The sequence below is a fragment of the Lepisma saccharinum genome, chromosome 3 (genome assembly GCF_977018435.1).
Source record: "Lepisma saccharinum chromosome 3, izLepSacc3.1, whole genome shotgun sequence".
NCBI lineage: Eukaryota > Metazoa > Arthropoda > Insecta > Zygentoma > Lepismatidae > Lepisma > Lepisma saccharinum.
The window spans coordinates 43,801,364-43,824,392 of record NC_139231.1 but is presented as its reverse complement, the minus strand read 5'-3'; the positions used below and the strand labels follow the sequence as shown (position 1 = coordinate 43,824,392).

Below are 23,029 nucleotides of genomic sequence, written 5' to 3'. Positions count from 1 at the left end.
CTTGAGAAGCGTCGAGCAAACTTTCCTGAAAAGCACAACTCAACTCCAGTATCGAAGGTCATGCTACACGTGGATTGGCAACTTTCGGGAGCATGCTGTCTGTCTACACAATTCTCCCCAAATGCCTGTTCGAAGATGAACCTTCTGCTCGCATTTTATTTTTCAAATGTAGTTCTGACGTTGTAGTCATTTTACAATTATTTGTATTTGTTCTTATTTTGCTTTGCTTTTATGTCACCTTTACAATTAATCGAAACTATGAAGATGGATGATAATGAGATTAAATTGATGAAGAGACACTTAAAAAAGAGATTGCCAGACCAGGACTCGAACCCGGAACCTAGAGCGGATAAGGTGGGGTGACCGTCAATAACTCCCGGCCATGAACTAGAGTATAAAATTTGTAATTGCTCAGGAGTATTTTTTGTTCTGTTCATGACTAATACCTGCTTTCGGACACTTAATTTATAAGTGACACACTTCGTTAGGTGGGGACAAGCCACGTATTGTTTGAGAGGAGGGACACATCTCGTTCATATACTAGATACAATCATGGACTATACTTGAAATGTGACGTGCTAAACAATACTTTCGGAGATCAGTTGGACATAGCAATTTTGATATACAAGTTGCATTTTCTCTACTTATTCATTATGCCTCATAGATAATCTCGCAACAACGGAAAATGTTTTAATTGACTCGAATTCACGATGACTAATATATACTGGACCTACATATTTTAAATGCAAAATCTAGGTGACGAAAATATGCCTCAACACGAAATGAAAATGCAATATTCATTCAATACACTAAAAAAGCTAACCAAAGCAGACTTTTAACAACATTACACACGTAACGTTTCCATCCTCTAACAGGGTTTTTGTTGGAGTAAGATTCACATGGTGTAATAGGATTATCATTCACTACAAAGCAATAGCTATAAACATGAGATAAACCTGAAATGAGGGGTTAGAATTCACCATAAGAGAAGTGCAGCAGGTAAAACAAAACACATATGTAAGGAAGAGGTGTGTAAGTGTAAGTTTCTAGTATGTGAAAATTGACTGAGTGGTAGCACTAGACGGTTTTACGTCAAGGATCCTAGGTTCGAATACCGGTCTGGGCATTGGTGTTGTTTCTGAATGTTCTATTTATTTTATCTTCACTCATCTTCGTCGCCGCGATTGCTCGAAAGTGGAAGAAAAGCGACGCTAAATAAAAATAAAAAATATGTGAAGATTAGAAGGTTAATTAAGAGCTGATAGGTAAAATATACTGTATGAGCGATGTTCGATAGAAGTTCTGTTAAGATGTCAAACCTGTAAGAAGCAAATAGCGAAGTTGTGTGAAGGATTGAAGATAAGCTTCGATAACATGGTCATCTGGATTGTCTCGAGCTGAACCAGTAAATGAGCGATGTTTATTCCCCAAGGCCATTCTGCAAAACGAATGCCAAAAGAGGTTCGTGTGTGGATTTGGTCAGCATGAAATTGTTGGGTGATGATAAGTGAATGGTATTTTTTCTGTTTTCGTTATTTTACGTTGCTTTTCTACTTCTGGATCTTGAATGTCGAATAAATTAATTTGGTGAACTGATAAACACAAAAAAGCCAACCCCGTGGCTAATTGGTTAGCGCACGCGCTTCGAAGTAAGGTGAAGATGTGTCATTGTCTGCATCCCACTTCCATCTATCACATCTTCAACCTTCATCATTGCGATTATCCGAGACTGGTAGAACAGTGACGTGAAATAACAAAAATAGCACCCTCGGTGTCGATTTCAAAGTTTGAAGTATTGCTGTTTTTGCATTCAATAGCGGCTCTAGATTGTGACAGTGATGTGAAATACTTCTGATTTTATAAGAAATAGTAAAACGGGAAGAGCGATACATATTCCTCTATTTTCAATTTTCTCTGAAACTATTTTCCCCGACTGTGGTTATAATGAATTCTATGTAGTATGAGAAATATACTTTAATTTATACTAATTTATGCATATGCAACTGATTAAGAGAGCCTCCACGATGGCGCAAGGAAATCGTCGCCGCATTGTAATCAAGGAGTTCTCGGTTCGATGCCCGGTGGAGGCACATAGTGATTCGGATTCTAGTTTAAACTGTAGATCTCGTCCCGGTTTGCCTATTTGTGCATAAAACTCAGACAGAATGATTAAAGACTTTTCGAAATATTCTGTCTGTATCGGAATGGCAACTTTCTTCAGAACGAAAACGAATTCGTAAAGCAATAATACGCACAGCACCTCTAATTACCCACTGCCATTCAACACGCTACTATTCGTAAATTCAGAATTATTATTTTAGGGTTCAAATTCTGGCATCTGAAAGAGGGACACTTGGCCCCAAAAGTTTCAGGTTTGTTAACATTTACTAGTTAAGGATATTTTTGTTAAGCTCCTGGGACCTGAGGAACAAAAATATAGATCTTTTAAAATGATTTCTCAAATTAAATGTAGAAATCATGCAGCACACTAGCCCAGGGACGCTATAGCTTATTCATGGGATGGAAAAATTGTCATTTCCTGGTCTCAGCATGGAGTTCTATCTCTGCAGTGTTTCCTTATCAATTTAATGTAATTATCATCCATCCTCATAGTTGCGACAAATTATAAATGTGTCATGGTAAAATCAAAGCAAAATAAGAAAAAAATTGTAACATTACTGCAATGTCAGAACTACGTTGGCAAAAAAAAAGTGAACACCAGATCATTTTCAAACAGGCATTTGGGGAGAACTGTGTAGAGAACATGCTCCCGAAAGTTGCCAATCGACATGACCTTCGGTACTGAAGTTGTGCGTTGAGAAAACTTTGCTTGAAGCTCCTCAAGCATCTTATCGCATATGCCTCGGTGTTCGCAGCATTGCCAACTCATTTTTCGTCGAGAAAATCTTTTTTCTCCTAATTCATTTGCTGTTGATTGTACTAACCTGTTGGGTGAGATGAGTCAAGGCAAATGGATAATACACCTTTTCCTGCTCCCACAAAAATAGGCAAAAATAGAAATAGGCAGGAGAGTGCAATGAACAAACCGATCTCTAACTACGCACGGATAATAATCATTCAAGATTATTAACAAATCGAATTCCACCAACGAAAATTCAGAATCCTAGACGAGCCAATCACCGAAATGAAAGGTATCTGGACAATGGCAATACAGAATCCAAGGCGACCCAATCACAAGCCTCTCCGGAACACATATCCAGCCAATGAGGCTTGTTCTCGACCCCTCTGATCGCCTTCTTTTCCGTCTCTCTCTTTTTCTTTTACCGTCAATTTCTCTCTCCTTTCACACATCTTTCACGGTGTTTTGAGAGTAGAATACTATCGCCGGAATTTTACAAAAAGTGTTAAGGATACCACATTTTACTAGTTTCTAGGTCCACATAATACAAAAATACAGAATATTAATAGGTAACTCGTAATTGACAGTGCCTTGATTTTGGAGTTGTAATTAATTCAAAGCTTCATTTTTTCAATTCACGATAAATATTTGAGGGACCACAGATAGATTACGGCTGTACGTGCGCTACTGGTCTTCGCGTATATACCGCTCGTTTAGCCTGTTCAAGCGTTAATCGCTGGAGCAAAGATGATGTCAATTCCGTCGACTATCTAGCGTTGTCCGTGCGAACTATTTGGTGTTAGAGCGAAATCCTCTTCCTGCAGCAGCACTCTAATGCATACACGTAAAAAGCACATTATACCTAATTGCTGGTCAGCAGGCACGTATCTAGAAATATGTTTCGGGGGAGGGGTCCGAACCAAGTGTCTCAGGAATAAAAAAAAAAACGGGGTTTTTCCCCGCGGATTTTTTGGTTGGTCTTTTTTCGGTTTTTTCACACAAGTGTATAAAATCAATGAAAATACAGGAGTTGGCAGTATTTTTCTTGTTCCATGGTTTTCGTTTATCTCCCTACTGTGAAAAAGACACTCATTTCTAAATATAAAATACAATTTACAATATGAAATTCGTAGCTAGACATAAACAGTGTTTTCATGAAAGCTGGCTTTTTTGAATGGTCGGTTCTTTCCGAGTGTTATCTTCATATTTCGGTAGGCTTGTTAAATATATCGATGTAGTATAAACATATTTACATAACTAGAGTAGTTTTGTATGTGTTTTTAATGGAACCTAATAGTATGATATGATTTTTAATGTTTGAATTTGTTATACGAGAACGTACATGAAGCAAAAAAGAAAATACTGCTATACCTTTGGAAAATCTAGTATCAAATCTCTCTACATTAAATTTCGTGTTCAGTAAAATATATATATATATCCTGGCTTTCCAGTACATCATGTATAATTTGGTTAAATGGCCGCTAAACCTGGGCACGGAGCAACTAGTGATGTATTTTGGTTGGCTGTTTGTTGCAGTGGTTCTCAACCTTTGTGAGACCACAACACAGCCCTGATCCCAACAATTTCACTCATAAATACACATCTCTGATTTTTAAAGTTTATATGGAAATTAATATGCACCCTTAATTAATATTAATATATCAACTATGTCATAATCATAGTTCAATTCTGTATAGACTTGCTGTCAAATATAAAATTAGATATAAATTAGTCGTCAACCCCTGGGTGCAATGGACCTTTTGCAGACCGGTGGTTGAAAAACACTCGCACTAAAACTGAAGCAGAAGCAAATAAGACTGGCCGCAAATGGCAAAAAAAATATAATCTATTTAAGAAATCTGGACTGGACCTACAGTTTGAAAGGATATCTGAAGCCTCCACTGAGGATTGAACCTCAGACCCCTTCTTATTACAAGGCAACAGCATTACTTTATGCCACTCCAAAGGCAAATTCATGATTATGAAAGGAACCTTCTATCAAAACGCCAGCATTTTTTCCGACAGTACTTCCAATTTGTTTTCTGTAATTTACAGGTTAAATTAAATCTTAATCTCTGATGAAATCATTAACAATCTTGTTAAGTATAGAGAACATTCAGACCGAAGCAACACATTACAGTGGGGGTGTAACATTGAAGTGACAAGCGACATGGGCCCCTTCAGTCTATAAGCAAGCATTCACCACACATGCACAAACAAGACCGAGGCGACACGATGTGTGCCACTGAAGAAGCTTTCAGATTAAGTCACAGATGACAAGCGACACAGTCTCCTTCAGTATAAAGCAGAACATTCACCGTGCATGTAACAACAACAGACTGAAGCGACACGATGTACACCATTGAGAAAACAGTATAGTCCGAGCAACATGCAAGTGACATGTTGAGCTTGTTGTCGCACTTCGGTTCAAAAGGTTGAATGGATTACTGAGGGTCCGCTTTGCTTTGATCTGAAAGTTCCCTGAGAAAACTGTACAGACCAAGTGACAAGAGACACTTGCAGCTTATGTTGCTTCGGTTACTTCTAAGGGTTGCTTTCCAAGAGCCACGTGTCGCTTCCGTCTGAAAGCACCGTTAAACAGGATATGTACACACATTCACGTAATACGTATACTTCTGCATATGTTTTAATTGTCCCGAAACATCGAATATTTTGATATTAACATTTGTTTCATATTTTATGACATCAACATTTAGATTGAGACATGAACATGTAAAAGTTTGTTTTAAGTCCACTTCATGGTCAGATGGGCTCATCAGGAATTAACGTTCAGTTTTAACCCTATAGCTTACCCGTGCCGTACAAGAAACTTACATACCGGAGGCGACTCAAAGGCCCACACTTTTTTTATCACTAAAATTCAAGAAACCATTTTATTATTGAATCACTGCTTCCTTTGCTGATTACATAGCAGTTACTTATTAATTATAATAATTACAAAAAATACTATCATTAATAAAATATAATAACCAATTATTACATGTGTCTCACATAGGCTATATATTTTATCATTCACTAAAACTCACAAAATCCATAATCATTTATATTAATGCTTTTCAGTTTGCAGAAGTGTATTTGTTTATTAAGTATAATAATTACAATAATTACCAACCAATTATACACTGTCACTGGCATGAGACACATTCAAAGATGGCGCCTGATATGCCCACCAAGTGCATTTTGCCTCCTAATTACATTACATTTATGTTTTTATGAGCAGAAGTAATACAGAAATATTGGGAACATCCTAGCAAACAATGTAATTTATTACTTTGAAACAGTTGAAAAATCTAAAAAATAGAGGTGGTGGGCCTGCGAAGCCCCCCCCCCCCCCCAAAACTCCCCGGTTCGCTAGGGTTAAAATTGTATCTTAACCAGTATGCAATATGCGTCCATTGGGATTGGGCAATATGATGTAATTTTTTTTAGCTAGTTGTAAAATATGTCACTACAAACCTGTTAACTCATAACAGTAACTTCAAGTGAAATAGGTTAGCTGTAATTGGTAAAAACCGAAAATTTCCGGTTTCTTGCCAAAAAAAGCCGGCTTTTTTGCAACTCTACTAAGGAATAATAATAATAATGTTTAAATTAAAATAATTATATTAAAATCAAATTAATATTAAAATACAATACATAAAATAATATTATATTATTATTACACGAATAGGTAAAATGACACTATAAGAATAGAGATATAACAGCTCATATTCATTGCGCAGCTTACCTGTCGTTAAGATCGGAATAATTTTGTACATAAAAACAAGCGCCCTGGCAATGAAATTAATGTCAAATAGATGAATAATTGAATATTTGATTCATGCACAATTCACAGATTCCCAATTCTAGAACTGCCTGAATTCCTTCCCGATTCACAGATCATGACCCCCCCGGCGGAGTGTGACACGTGCAGTCTTACCGAAACTCTTCCAGATTCACAGATTTCTCCCCTCCCCCGTCCACAATACGCGCCCACCTCCTCGGAGGAAGTACCTTACCACTCCCCCAACAAGCACATTCACGGATTCGTTCAATCAACACACACGAATTGACATGCTTGTGCGAAGTGAACATTTTGTGATCCAAGTGAAAGTTGTTTGGTTTATGGGATATGGACATGTTCGGTGAATCGGGAAGGAATTCAGGCAGTCTGTGAATTGGGAATCTGTGAACTGAGAAGTCACAGTAAGTTTCTAATTAATATTTTATGCATATTATTTTGAGTAGTAGTCTTGTCTTCCAATAAGTTTAGAGGAAATTTCACTACAAAGGCTAAACAAATATATTTTTAATTATTTAATTTTCGTACTTAATAAGTCTTTCGGGTGGGGGAAGGGGTCAGGACCCCCTAAATACGTCCTTCGTGTCCTTCAAAGCCATATGATCCCAATATAATTGAGGGCTAAAAGTGGTAAACGTTGTAAGTGCCAAAAGCGAAAGTGTTGGGAAATCGCATCATTCAGCACATCAGCCCGTAAGAACGTTCACACTAGTGCCTCTTTACACGCCCCTTGAATTCCTTAGAGGGCTACCAGCCACATTTCACGTTTACCACATTATAAAGCATGGCACATTTCACAGTTTAACGTGGAAAACGATGTTTGAATTATTGTGGCACTTACAGCGTTTACCAATTATAGTCTTCAATTCTTGTCTTCCAATAAGTTCAGAGGAAATTATACAACAAAGGCTAAACGAATATATCTTTCATTATTTAATTTTAGTACTTGATAAGTCTTTTGGGGGGGGGGGGTCCGGACCCCCTGGACCCCCTAAATACGTCCTTACTGGTCAGCTATTAATTAATACAATAAAAAAACACAGTAAAGATCAATCCCGATTTTCACAGGCCACATTGGCCAATCATACTCCTCTTTCTGAGCACCTACTCTTCAATATAACCTTACTATGCATAAAGTGGACCTCACCAAATCAATCAGCCAATCAAATGCAATATAACCTGACTGATCATAGGTGCCAAGACATGTTGCAATAAATTTTAATGCAGAATCTGCATCAAATATCCAAATTTAGTGTAATTTAACAGACATACGACTCCTTTTCAGTTGAAGAAGTACTACGACTTCCGGAGGAGCTACGCGGAATACTTCGAGCCACTGATACCTTCGGAGAACATGCACCTTTACGAGAGCAACCGGCTGTTCAAATTTCTGAAGGAAAAGGACTCGGAGGGAAGAACCATCGTCATCATCAAAATCGGTACGCAGGTTCATATGTGCAAAACACTAATTGCTAGTAATGTCTAGAATGTTTTCTTTTAACATCTACTAAACCCTTTCAAAAATCATTTAACAAAATTTTTGCCTGCATAATCAGGTGTCTTATATTACTGCTTCAATTCTTTACATTTTTGCTCTAGATTTTTTTTACCTTTTTTTATCCATCATATTCTAGCATAGTTTTTTTTTGCTTCGATGTTTAAAAATATTTTTGGTCTCCGAAGTTTTTGCCTTTCCCTTTAATTCCTCCCTCTTTTAAAAATTGATCCGAGTTTGTACTTTTATATGCTCTGGCTTTTAAAAAAAACCGCTATATTTGCACCTCTCCTCACATTATTAGCATCATATTAAGATAATAAATAATGTCATTCCATTCCATTTAGTAAAACCAAATTGGTATGAACACATACAATGAGAGTTCGTTATTTAAGGAACAGAATTCTCTCTCTCTCACGTCACGTCAAGGTCTGCGATTTTCTGAATATTAACAAAAATCATCATTTTAAGAGTTTTTACACATAATTTCCAACACGTGCGTTAACTTCACTTAGTTGGGTAAACTAAAACTAAAGAAAATAGGAACCTCAGAATAATCTTGTTCTAATAATTTGTGAGGATTTCTTAGTTACACCAAATTTCCAGAATACAAAACTGTGCCAGATAGTTCATTTCCGGAATACAAGGACTTTATCGTCATTTATTCACAAAGATGCGCTATGTCCATTGTGCCGAAAACGCGAGTGCCATTTCAATAAGTTCCTATTTACTGGTATATAGGTACAGTGTCTCTCAAAAGTTTTAGGACAACGACATTTTAAACTAGGCAACCCAATTTACACAAGCCGTTGGTGGGTTGCGTGCAGAGTTAGGCTCAATTTCAGGGTTGCCACATGCACAATAGATATTTATAAAATACGCGAAAGAAATATAAACAAGTATTTTTGTATAAAATTATTAATAATATCACTATTATATCGCAAATGACAAAATTCTTTCTGAAAGAAAAATAATAGGTTTTCTAGTATTTCATCGCTGATGAGTCTACAGTAAGGAAAAGAGGTGAGAGGAAACGATAGGTTACAAAAGAGAGGAGATAGAGAAAGCGAAAGGAGAAGAGCAAAAGTAGAGGAGAGAAGAAAGATAGGATAGACGAGGAGATGAGATGTAGTGAGGAGAATGGAAAAAGATTCGAGGAGAGATGAGGAAAAAAGAACAAAGAAGAGAAAAGAGGAGGAAAACGAGAGGAGAGGAGAGGAGGAGGCGAGAAGACGGAAGTGGAGAGTAGAGTAAAGCAGAGAAAAAGAGAAGAACGAAAAAAGAGAGAATAGTGCAGTGGAGTCGGAAATCTAAGACAGGAAAGGAGATAAGAGGAGTGGAGAAAAGTGGGATGGAGATAAGATGCGAGAAAAGTAGGGAAGGCGATATGAGATAAAAGCAGAACGGAAAGAGGGGAGAGAAGAAGGAGAAGGAACTGGAGAGAAGAGGTATTTGCAGAAAATATCGTCTGAGCGTCAAGAATGGATGCATTGGTCAAATTATCGACATGAAACATTCAATAACATTTTGAAATGTACTGGAGAATATATTAGATCGGTGCGAAATGCCTTTTGGCTGAGTTCAGAGCAAATTAAAATCTTCCATGTAAGATCTTTGATTTTACCTGCGATTACACCACTAAAAAAATGAATGTAATTTTTAATATTTATAAGAATTATTCAATTTTTCTCCACTTCTCGGTCCGTTGAAATGGAGATTTTGTAATTCAATATTTCCCCTCACCCCATCGTTAATTCCAAACTGAATCATTCCGTTTCACACGGCGTGGACAATGAACACAATGGGATATGTCTAAAACTTACGAAAATTTTCTGCCACCGAAAGGGTTTGAACCTACGACCATCAGATTGACAATCCTGAACGGTAGCCACTACCCTACAAGCTTTAGCTCCTTAAACCAGGTAGAAGAACCACTACACCACGCCTTTACCTTCGAATGAAACAACAATTTTTTAAAGTATTCTGTTCCTCCAATATTGTAAATGTCATTTGGTATACGTGTAGTTGAACTTTTACTTTAATTTTGATTTGCTTTCTTGTAGTATAACCGATATCTTCGAGAAATAATTTTCGAAGTGATTAAAAACGAGAATATTGGTAGTTGTGAAAATGCGAGTTATTTCTTCTAACTTATTATTGTGATTAGACATTACTAATGGAAAATAACTAGAGGCTTGAACATTACAGGACGATGTTCTTTTCCTGTGATACTGTAACAGACAAAATGCTTGTTTACTGATGCAAGTCTTGTGTCCAGAACAGTCTTATGAAATGTATTTGCTGTTGCGTAAGATAACACGAAATAATTACACCGTGTGCGAACTACCAAATCTGTGCAACGTTATACGTAAACAGGCGGAAAATTTTATTCATAAAATCACTTCACATTTGACAGTGTTAGTCAAGAGAGACTCGTGGGACACTGTGTTCAGGTGCTGGACTAAATCCTTCTAATTTTTCTTCCTCGAAGAACAACAATTTCTAATGAAGAGCAACAGTGATGATCTTTCTTATTTCTTTTAAATGCTTACACTTTCCTTTAATTGGGTTAAAAATAAATAAGATTATTGCTTGCATTTCTGTCATTGACGTAGACCAGAGAGAGAGACAGACAGACAGACAGATATTACAAAATAGTTCATATAGTGCGAGCGCCATTAAAAAGTCATGATAATTCTATGTTGCGTACTTAGAATTATTCATACAATAAAGAACATGTCTAATTGTGAGTTAACAAAAAACAATAATAAAGAGACATTTTCGCATCACGATTGCAGTTCGAAAAAGTCTGGACAGGAATTGAAAATAACGTACTGTCCTGACTAAATCGGTGAATCGGACGTCTGGTAGCCTTGCATCAATGGTTATAAAACTAAAACCACCCAATATTGCAGCTTGAAGACTTTTGGCCAAGAAACAGATTGATCTATACAAGAGCAAAATTGAAATTTTTACACATCCTTGCATTGAACTCAAGTGGGAAAAGGGGTAAAATTAGCATGTCCTGAATTGCCACACATATAAGTAGTTATTTCATTAATATTTATCAATGTCTTTGAAGCAGTACACAATTATCGTTAGAGTATCATAATCCATGATCTTATATATAAAAATATCCCTTTGAACGCGTGTCAATTCATTTATTTGTTTATTTTTTTTTTATAAATTCTATATGCAGAACAATGTAGCCACTATATACTGCTATTACAAATAATGTTACCATGCTCTTGTTTAATAGAAGGGATCTAGTATGGAGGATCGAACGTGGGACCGCAATGCTTTCAAGAACTCTAACCAATACACTACGCCCTTTGTTTTCTTGGAGCTACTGTTCCTAATTATTCTTTCGCCTCAATATTGTAAACGTTATCTGCAAAAAAGAAGTTAAATACTCAGATATAGCTCTGTACTTCTAGAATTACTTTATACACATGCATTTGAAATTTAACTCTGAATTTATTTCTTCGTATTAGTATATCTAAGGTTGTGAATATATTTTATTTGTAATTTTATAACGGTTTCATGAACATCTACGAAATAGTTTCTTATAACTTGGAATATGCTGAATAGATATGAAATGTCTTGAAATTAATTTTCGACCACTAGATTTTGGCAAGGGAATTATGTGTGATCCGTTTCCAGTTATTCATTGCTTAAACAAACGTTTTAAAACTATGTGGAATTTTCATTCTGGGATAAGTTTCTTTACTTGCTACATGTATGCGAACTACACTCTGTCCCACTTATCTCTGGAGCAGGTGAACGAAAACAAGTATCTGAGCAGCGATGAACACGTGAGAGGAATGGGATTGCGTGGAGGGAGGAAAGCCACTGCAGTTACCAGCCTTCCCAGCAGCGTGCACTGATTCGCTCTGTCCACTCGATCCCCTCTCCCCTCTCTCCACTTCTTTTCCGCTATGCGCGGCTTTGCTCCAGAGATGCTGGGACAGGGTACAGTTAATTGTTTCTCAAAAGGTATCATCTATCTCTGTATACCACACATTTAATTCTTACTCACATGGAAAAAAATGTCAATTTGTATTCAGGGGTAGTTTCACAGTTACAAACTATTATGGCCTTGATGAGAAGTTTAGTGTAAGCAGGCATTTTGTTTATAATTTTGAAATTGAGGTTGAAATCCTCATATTTAGGGCTTGAACTCGTCACTTAAGAGGTTGAAGATCGTCCTCTACTTTGTGCGTGACCTTCTTTATTTTTATATTCATTATTCATTCTCATCGTCGCGATTATCCAAAGGTAAAATAAGAAAAGTCCTCCTTCGTGGCCTCCGACTGCAGGACGGCATGGATTCGAGTCCGCTTATGCTCACTCTCTAGGTTCTCGGTCTGTGTATGGGACCGATGGCAACCCACCATCGTGAAAAAATTGGGAGCTACGAGTGAGTAGCGTAACCCGGTCTCGGAAATCTCCTATGGGTCATGTTCCTGGGTAAACAAAAAATAATCGATCAGACAATTCGATTATCGAAGGCGATAAAATAACCCCCGGTTGACCAAGTTGCCAATATAAATAAATGGAATACAGATTGTCTTCGAGGTTACATTGTTAAAAAGGAGCGGATACACGTATTACTATCCCAATAATTATTCAATACGGTTTTTTGTTTGTCAGGAATTATCACTTAAAATATTGCATGTTGAGCTGGTGCCTACCTAGCCGCCTCTGATGAAATCTACCATTCTTCAGATTCTCTTTAAAATTCGACTCTGGTCACTTGTAACGTGCTGGGTGCAGACACTGTGCATCGAAAGCACAGTGTTTTGCGATAAGAAGCGGCCTTGAATAGCGTGAGTGAGTCACTTTGATCGCGAGCAAGCTAGACTACCAAGCTTGTCTGCCTTTGAAAACCAAGTCATTTTTTTCACGGTTTCCGAACGCGATTGCTATTGTAGAAGTATATATTCTCTCAAAAGAGCAAGAAAGGAAATTCGACCAATGTTCTCCCGTCGTTTAAAACCAAATATTATCTATTAAACGAAAAGTTCACGATTGTCAAAAAACGGTTTAACCTATCTGAGCATAAGGCGAATGTAAATACTAAATTTAATAGAAAGGTTCTCCAAAATTTATCTTCCACTGTCTACGTAAGGTCAGTACCCAGGGGAGGGGCCATGTGGGCCATGCTTCCCCCTCGAACCCTAAAATATTTAAATGTGAACCTATAAATAAATAAATACGAAAATAACATCGTGGATTTTTAAAATGAGTAAAAATTTCAATTTTGCTCTTGTATAGATCAATCTGTTTCTTGGCCAAAAGTCTTCAAGCTGCAATATTGGGTGGTTTTAGTTTTATAACCATTGATGCAAGGCTACCAGACGTCCGATTCACCGATTTAGTCAGGACAGTACGTTATTTTCAATTCCTGTCCAGACTTTTTCGAACTGCAATCGTGATGCGAAAATGTCTCTTTATTATTGTTTTTTGTTAACTCACAATTAGACATGTTCTTTATTGTATGAATAATTCTAAGTACGCAACATAGAATTATCATGACTTTTTAATGGCGCTCGCACTATATGAACTATTTTGTAATATCTGTCTGTCTGTCTGTCTCTCTCTCTGGTCTACGTCAATGACAGAAATGCAAGCAATAATCTTATTTATTTTTAACCCAATTAAAGGAAAGTGTAAGCATTTAAAAGAAATAAGAAAGATCATCACTGTTGCTCTTCATTAGAAATTGTTGTTCTTCGAGGAAGAAAAATTAGAAGGATTTAGTCCAGCACCTGAACACAGTGTCCCACGAGTCTCTCTTGACTAACACTGTCAAATGTGAAGTGATTTTATGAATAAAATTTTCCGCCTGTTTACGTATAACGTTGCACAGATTTGGTAGTTCGCACACGGTGTAATTATTTCGTGTTATCTTACGCAACAGCAAATACATTTCATAAGACTGTTCTGGACACAAGACTTGCATCAGTAAACAAGCATTTTGTCTGTTACAGTATCACAGGAAAAGAACATCGTCCTGTAATGTTCAAGCCTCTAGTTATTTTCCATTAGTAATGTCTAATCACAATAATAAGTTAGAAGAAATAACTCGCATTTTCACAACTACCAATATTCTCGTTTTTAATCACTTCGAAAATTATTTCTCGAAGATATCGGTTATACTACAAGAAAGCAAATCAAAATTAAAGTAAAAGTTCAACTACACGTATACCAAATGACATTTACAATATTGGAGGAACAGAATACTTTAAAAAATTGTTGTTTCATTCGAAGGTAAAGGCGTGGTGTAGTGGTTCTTCTACCTGGTTTAAGGAGCTAAAGCTTGTAGGGTAGTGGCTACCGTTCAGGATTGTCAATCTGATGGTCGTAGGTTCAAACCCTTTCGGTGGCAGAAAATTTTCGTAAGTTTTAGACATATCCCATTGTGTTCATTGTCCACGCCGTGTGAAACGGAATGATTCAGTTTGGAATTAACGATGGGGTGAGGGGAAATATTGAATTACAAAATCTCCATTTCAACGGACCGAGAAGTGGAGAAAAATTGAATAATTCTTATAAATATTAAAAATTACATTCATTTTTTTAGTGGTGTAATCGCAGGTAAAATCAAAGATCTTACATGGAAGATTTTAATTTGCTCTGAACTCAGCCAAAAGGCATTTCGCACCGATCTAATATATTCTCCAGTACATTTCAAAATGTTATTGAATGTTTCATGTCGATAATTTGACCAATGCATCCATTCTTGACGCTCAGACGATATTTTCTGCAAATACCTCTTCTCTCCAGTTCCTTCTCCTTCTTCTCTCCCCTCTTTCCGTTCTGCTTTTATCTCATATCGCCTTCCCTACTTTTCTCGCATCTTATCTCCATCCCACTTTTCTCCACTCCTCTTATCTCCTTTCCTGTCTTAGATTTCCGACTCCACTGCACTATTCTCTCTTTTTTCGTTCTTCTCTTTTTCTCTGCTTTACTCTACTCTCCACTTCCGTCTTCTCGCCTCCTCCTCTCCTCTCCTCTCGTTTTCCTCCTCTTTTCTCTTCTTTGTTCTTTTTTCCTCATCTCTCCTCGAATCTTTTTCCATTCTCCTCACTACATCTCATCTCCTCGTCTATCCTATCTTTCTTCTCTCCTCTACTTTTGCTCTTCTCCTTTCGCTTTCTCTATCTCCTCTCTTTTGTAACCTTTCGTTTCCTCTCACCTCTTTTCCTTACTGTAGACTCATCAGCGATGAAATACTAGAAAACCTATTATTTTTCTTTCAGAAAGAATTTTGTCATTTGCGATATAATAGTGATATTTTTAATAATTTTATACAAAAATACTTGTTTATATTTCTTTCGCGTATTTTATAAATATCTATTGTGCATGTGGCAACCCTGAAATTGAGCCTAACTCTGCACGCAACCCACCAACGGCTTGTGTAAATTGGGTTGCCTAGTTTAAAATGTCGTTGTCCTAAAACTTTTGAGAGACACTGTACAGTAGTACTTGCAGGCGAAACTGAATTGAGTTTGTTTTTAAGACCACTTTATGCATAGAAAAGCTAGTCGGGACTGGACCTACAGTTTAAAGTGTGCTTCGAACCACTACCTGGTATCAAACCCGGGACTTTTGTTTTCCTATTCTACTTGCATAAAATCAGTAACGTCTCTGTTACGAATTAACCCTTCACTCCTAATGTTGCGAACGAAATACTCTCATAATCTCAAGTGGTTGTAAGCGGACCACTAGATTTAACCTTAATAAAAGGTTTCTCCCTCGTACACTCGCTCGCAACGTTTTCTTCAAGCTTAAGAGAACACGCTTAAAAATCCACTTCATCATACTCCAGTTAACTTGTTGTCATGGATATTGGATATTGCCAGACTGTTGATGACTTGATTCTCCATAAATATCGCTGCCAGGTTGACATCCACAGATTAGTCTATTCAATGGTCCTTCTGATCCTGGTTGTCTGTGACACACTATAAACAGTTGATCGGTAAGGTTTAAATAACAAACACCGGTCTCCGGGCCAGAGTGGTAAACACACCGTGCTACGATGCTTGGGTTCGAATCTCGGCTGGGCATGGGTTTTATTTATAATTATTTATCACTTTCATCACTCATTCTCATGATCGTCATTAGCCAAAAGTGGCAGAAGTGAGAAGAAAATAAACAAAATCAATTGAAGTAAGATACAACTGTAATGTAATGTTCAGGGCATTACAAACAGATGTTATCTCCTTTGAACTACAGCGTTCAAAGTTCGGTCTGGTATAGGCTCTACGAGGTCTTACACTCAACTCAATTGAAGTATGAGTTATTTTAGCATGCTACGAAACCAAAAGGTTCTACGTTCTTAATCAAGGCGTGCGTGCTGTCTCTTCATCACTTCATCATTCATCCTCGCCTCCCCGGTAGCCGAGTTGTTCACACACCGCTGCCTTCGAAGGTTCCGTTTCGAGTCCTGGCGAGTATCTTCATAAGTTCGATCTAACCATAATTCATTCTCACGGTAGCTATTATCCTAGTGAGGTAGAACATTAATATCCTAAAATATATATCCAAACCTCTCTGCAGGTAATATTGACCCGAATATTCTGCCGGCGGAAATAATATGGAGGGGAGTGTTCATGGTGGCAGATATAGAGCTCCTGGATCAGACATTCCAGATAGGAGGAGTGGTTCCAGTGCTGGACTTCTCCGGGATGGGGTTCGTCCACCTCAAGTACGTCACACTGAAGTTCATCAAAGTCTTCTGTTTTGTTCTCATGGTGAGTATACAATGATTCCTTACGCTTGTATAGGGAGTAGGTTGAACAGTAGATATGAGGTCATCTTACTTTAAAGAAACAGTTGGAAGTCGCCTTTTCCTCGCCTAGTTGCATTTTAGAAAGTCATCCGGTGTTATTGATGTCAGGAAGGGTGTTGGTGGCTTGGCCATCTAAAATTATCCCTCTCAAAAGAGAACTGACATTCTAGTACAATACAATATATTAATTTTCTATATGTACTTGAATTTACCACCGGATGCCATCTGCCTTCCAAAAGTAAAAAGTTCAATTTCCACGTCGTTTAGTAGTACATGACTCAAGAACAAAATAAAGATAGATTGATTGATTTGTTGTTTTAAATCCACGTTATGCCCAGATAGGGTAATCAGGACTGGACCTACAGTTTAGGGATGCGAACCACTGTGCAATGTGCCTCCACGGGGTATCGAACTCGGGAATACATGGCGACGACGTTACCACTGCGCCATCTGGAAGGTAACAAAAGAAAGAGAAAATAATTAGGAGATAAGATATGAGCATTAAGCAATGAAAGCTAGGCATTAGAGTGCTGCATCCAGGCTTTTTTTGGTCAATCGTCTAATAGTTTCAGTTTTGTCTTAGTGTCTAAAAAAATCCTTAAAAACGTACTACTTTGGGAAACAGAAAATTCAGTCAGTGTGTTACCAGAATATACATCTTCCAAGTGTAAATTTCTCTGTCGCGCATCCTGCACCTTATGTGCAAGGAGCCCTAGATTTCAGCCCTCTAGCCTACCCCTTGTTACGGGTCTGACAATTACACTGGACTTTCCTTTTCTTTAAGGATACTTATCCAATCAGGTTCAAGAAACTCCATCTGCTGAACACGCCTTTCTACTTCGACGCTATATTCCGCCTCTTCAAGCCTTTCCTTCCGAAGAAAATCCTGGACAGGGTGAGTCAATTTTGCTTTCCTTCTTGTTGATAAACGAGAGCTGGTAGACCATTTATATTTTCTGCAACTTGTCAAGAATGTCAACAGATGGTGAACGTGTGCATTTCAGTTCGTAACTCTTGTGAAAAATGGCAACTCGCCCAATGGTATCAATGTGCAGACTCTTTAACTTGAACAACTTGTAGTAGCAACAGGGAAAACGTTGGCATCAATGTGGAACTGATAGTCTATTTGTTTATCATTGTCTACTAATAATAGTCGAAGGCGTATATTAATTTCATTTTATAAAAATAACAAGTTTTGTGTTTATTGAGAGCATCGTATCGTTTTTTGAAAGCGTTTATATGTTAAAATATACCGTTATACAGAGGAGAAAACTAGGCTCCCTGAACAATCAATTAGTCTTGTTGTTTATGTACGAAGTACATAATGATAATGATTATCAGTATGAATCATAATAACAACGATTAATACACAACTTACAAAACCATTTCTAATATGTCTGAACTTATATTTTCATACATAAACAACTTTTGAAACAATTGAATGTTGACAGTTAACAAAATTCAAATATTATCCACACTTAACAAGTCTGACGCCTTCGGGGTAGCAGCCTGTCTGTTGTCGACTATTTGCACATGGCCTAAACGTCTCCATGACAACAATTCGTCCCTACCGCGACAAAGAGGCGTATCTCAGTTTTCTTGACTTTTCAGTAAAGGATTGAAAAGTTTGTGATCATACATTATTATTGATTGTACTTTTGTTTTCAGGGGTATTGAAATTCGTCGAAGCACACAGATAGCTTTTTGGTGAGTGAGTGTGTTTGCATTTTTGCAAATCAGTAATAATGGCTTTGTTGGCCGTTGGAAACAGAGACGCCCATTTGTCTTGTGAGAAAAACATGTTCCAGTGGAGATATTTTGAGTTACGCCACACATACGCCTTTTTGTCTCCTAACTGGAGATCACACAGAGTATGCCATGAAGTGGGGAATAAGTGAGTTACGCCCAAAGTATAAGTGAAACAGGCCGTTCAGATTAAATAGCTTTCTATTTAGACTTAATGCTTACAAAACAGTTTTAAAAAGAGGATATAATGGAAGTAGCAACATGGTAAACTGTTTAATGATAAATGAAAATAAACATTTGGTAGTATCAGAAAAATAAGTAAAGAAATCTGGAAACACACCAAAGAACATTAAATACAAAAAGCATTGCAAAGGCATGAATGTATACATGGGACTTACTTACAATATGCAGTTAGCTAGTGCGTAATATTCCATTGTGGAAAGTATTGTACTATAGATCGCATACCCATTAACAAAATAATACTGAACACTTACATTAACAATAAGTGGCCGCGGTGGCTCAGTTGAGGGGCGGCCGCGGTGGCTCAGTTGAGGGGCGGCCCCTGTGGCGGAGTGGTTAGCACATCGCACTACGACGCCAGGGGTCCCGGGTTCGATTCCCGGCTCGGCCATGGATGTTTGTGATTGTCTGTCCTGAAAAGTCTTGAAATTGAAATATGAATGAAATGATATGAGTGAATGAAGTGTGATGGGGGAAGCTTCCGCATAGGGGCTTTCCTTTAAAAAAAAAAAAAAAAAAGTTGGTAACGCGTCTGACTACCATGCTAAAGGTCCCGGGTTCGATCCCGGCCGGTTCAAATCCGGGAACTTTTCTAACGGTGGAAGCGGCCCCGGCGCCTACCCAGCGTCGAATAACATGGGGGAAACCCTGGGGGGTAAAGGAGGTCAGAGGCGTGATGCTGATCACATCACCCCCACTCACGACCGGATCAAGAAAGTGTGGGGCGTTACTCCCACACCCCCTATACGCCTTCATGGCGTGGTGCTATGCACAGGGGAACACTTTACCTTTACCTTTTTTACATTAACAATAAACCTCAAGTACATAATACAATACTGGAACATGTTTGGTATTGCCATAACGATACTGATATCAAGGTAAACAAACATACAGAACTATATGGACTCCTGTCGCAAATACTATGAAGTGACATAATCACAAACTGTCAGAACATCATATTTTGACCCTTAGATAGAAATAGTCACATCTAAGAAACTATTGCAACCAAGATTGTCTTGTTTTTAATGCGGCAAGGATTCAAAAAACCTGACATAATCCGCTACTCTGACAAAGGGACATCAAATCATCATATTTGTCCTTTGAAATCTTAGGAGGTTCTAAGTACAATTTACATGATAGTTGCCAATTGGGTTTAGCTTACAGTCGTTGTTTCGGACTCAAGGATCTGAATGACTCCACCAGATGACTGGCTTTGAAGAAGACTTTGTCCTTCTCAGTCTTTTGCACCATCACCTCTCACATTGCAGTCCAGTCAACAGAATCTCCCTGATCATCTTTTCTCATGGATAGTATGCGAAGATCACGTGTCATGGTTTTGTAATCCAGGAAGTCAGAAGTCTGCAGGGTGTGCACGATATATGGTTTCTTTCTCCTCGCGAGGCGGAAGACTGGGATCAGTTGGGAAGGCACGTAGAGATCACCAGCATTATCTATGGCTGTGCTAATAGCACTATGTGCAGGATCTCCCTCGTTCTGCCCGTGGCAAGGTTAAAAAAAAAAGAACATTGACCTTCTCAATGTTTTCCAAGCTAATTATTGTGTGCAAAAGCATGGTTACTACAATGGCATTCTTATTTTGTCCAGGGCATTCATCCGCAAATAAAGTTACTTCTTTGATATTATGTGCGGCATTGAGATTTTCGAGGTACATTCTCAAGTAAGTGGTGATTTCACATGATCCTCTTTCTTCCCTGTCCTTCATGCCACGTAAAATAGTGACACATCTTAGTTTTGAGGTCGTAAATAGTAAAGTTATAGTTCGAGTAACTCGAGTTACTCCCTTCTGTCTTGCGACAAATGCTTAGTTTTTGAGATGCGTCGTCACTCATGGAGACCCTATCGTCGCATCCGTTGAGTTTTGCGATACGCCACTGCGGCCTTTTGTAGATGTCATCAAGAGGAAAGCCCCGGTGGACTTATCTCAATTTACCCCCTCTTTGTAGATGTCACCAAAAGAAAAGCCCTGGTGGACTTATCTCAATTTACCCCTTTTTTGTAGATGCCACCAAGAGGAAAGCCCCGGTGGACTTATCTCAATTTACCCCTTTTTTGTAGATGTCACCAAGAGAAAAGCCCCGGTGGACTTATCTCAATTTACCCCTTTTTTGTAGATGTCACCAAGAGGAAAGCCCCTTTTTTTTTAGATACGGCCCTTTGTAGGGACGAATTATCTGAAATCTACATGTCAAGCAGAATAAGGGCTTGGCGTTCATGGAGCCTTTTGTGTTGTAAAAACATAATAAACTTTCAATGGGTTTGCTACAACACACAATAATTTGTACCTGTTCAATTTAGTTCATTTTCTCATTCCCCTTCTTCCATTCTCCCGTAACTCACAACAAGGGGTAAATGTCACCCGGATATGAGAGAGCCGATCTCCGTGACGGAGTAGCGCATTCCGACGCCAGCGAATCCACGATCATAATCCAAGCATGGGCTTGGGTGTTCTTTGTGAGTGTCTCGCCATCAATTTCCTCATATCATCACTCATCCTAATCATCACGATTAACCAAAAGTGGCAGACAAGCAAAAGCTAAATCTAAAATCAAATGGGATACGAGAGGTCTCTTTGAATTCAGGTCTTAGAGGTTTGGTTCGCAGAGCAAGTGGTGCATTTTGGATTATTTTTAACCTATCCACGAGTTCGTCTGGTAAAACTTCCAAACGAACAGGATTGAACTTGACCGGGGGATCAATATTCCTTATTTATGCTACGTGTAATATGGACATGCACGTTACCAGACGGAAATTGCAAGACATTCTTGAAATATGACAAAATTATTACTTTCTAAATTGTTCAGCTCCGTCTTGGTACATTGATCCATTAATAACACCTGTTACCACGGGAATCTTGATACTTTTGCAAAGAAAAGTGTGCAAGTATTTAGTGTAAAAGAGAGTAAATACAAAAATGTGCCAATGTTGAACCATTACAACACATTTACATAAATACAAAATTAGTTAACCCCAGGCTTATTTAGTACAACTAATATCTTATATTGTACTGTATCTCGTAAATCTCTGGAGCAAGGCCGCGTATAACGGTAGAGAAGGGGAGAAAGCGACTGGGCGGATCGAATCAGTACACGCTGCTGCAAAAGCCTGGTAGCTGCATTGGCTTTTTCCTCCCTCCACGCAATCCCGTTTGGTTATTGGTCGAGCCCTCTCGAGTCACTACTTGGGCAGAGACTTGCTCTCGCCCGCTTGCTCCAGAGATTCCCGGGATAGAGTCTAAATTATATAACGGGTGGTCCAAAAAAAAGGTAACTGAAATGTAGAACCGTTGAATTACATTTCGGTTACCTTTTCTTGGGCCACCCTGTACATGGATGAATAATACACTTTGTGAGCGACTACTTACGTACAATATCAGTATTTTTATTATAATTATGACGACGACAACGCTACAGTGGAAAAGGGATATGAGCCGGTCGGTTCCCCAAATGAGAATGTAAAATTTTTACAAATTAAATTAACTCTTTACAACAAAATACCCATTTTCAACGTGATATTTAGGGATATTGTAAATATGGCTAAAGTCAACATGTGAATTATGAATCATCAGAACGAATATTTTAAACACTTATTTTTTAAATTTCAGGTATGCGTCCACGGATCGAAAATGACAAATTTCGATGACAGTATCAGTCCCGAAATACTCCCGGAGGAATACGGAGGGAAACGATCAGGATTTGACAATTCGTGGTGGTACGAGGAAGTCAAGGAAATAGAGAACGCATTAAGAGGTAATTCCTAAAAAGAAAAAAAAGCAACAGTTGGCACGTGTGTTTTTCAGGCATTCTAGGAAATATAATACTGCATTACATGCAAAAATAAAAAAAATAAAACAGCAAAATTCCTTGTAGCGAGTGAATGTTACTCCCAGATTTTTCTATCGTATGTTTAACTTTTTTCATAGGTACGAATAGGACTGGGTTATGAAGAATCGTCGTAAGGTCATGCACAAATTTTAATTTCTCTTAGGTGATTGTTACCAGAAACATACAATATATATTAAGCATTTCTATATACCACATTTGTTTTTTCCTGACTGCAGTCCTGCTATTT

At 38.0% G+C, this 23,029-nt stretch overlaps 2 protein-coding genes across 3 annotated transcripts in view; one reads left to right on the top strand and one right to left on the bottom strand.

The window, feature by feature from the left end:
- The window catches only part of Sema2a (Semaphorin 2a), a 1,542,453-nt gene that overhangs the window by 1,277,663 nt on the left and 241,761 nt on the right, over window positions 1-23,029 (bottom strand). The gene's annotated exons all lie outside the window — the stretch shown is intronic.
- LOC145985772 (alpha-tocopherol transfer protein-like) overlaps window positions 1-23,029 on the top strand; it is a 37,000-nt gene that overhangs the window by 9,508 nt on the left and 4,463 nt on the right. The window contains exons 4-7 of the mRNA XM_083119851.1: window positions 7,948-8,101; window positions 16,723-16,916; window positions 17,739-17,849; window positions 22,563-22,707. Of these exons, the coding sequence (XP_082975977.1) occupies window positions 7,948-8,101; window positions 16,723-16,916; window positions 17,739-17,849; window positions 22,563-22,707 (604 nt within the window). The remainder of the gene's footprint in view (window positions 1-7,947; window positions 8,102-16,722; window positions 16,917-17,738; window positions 17,850-22,562; window positions 22,708-23,029) is intronic.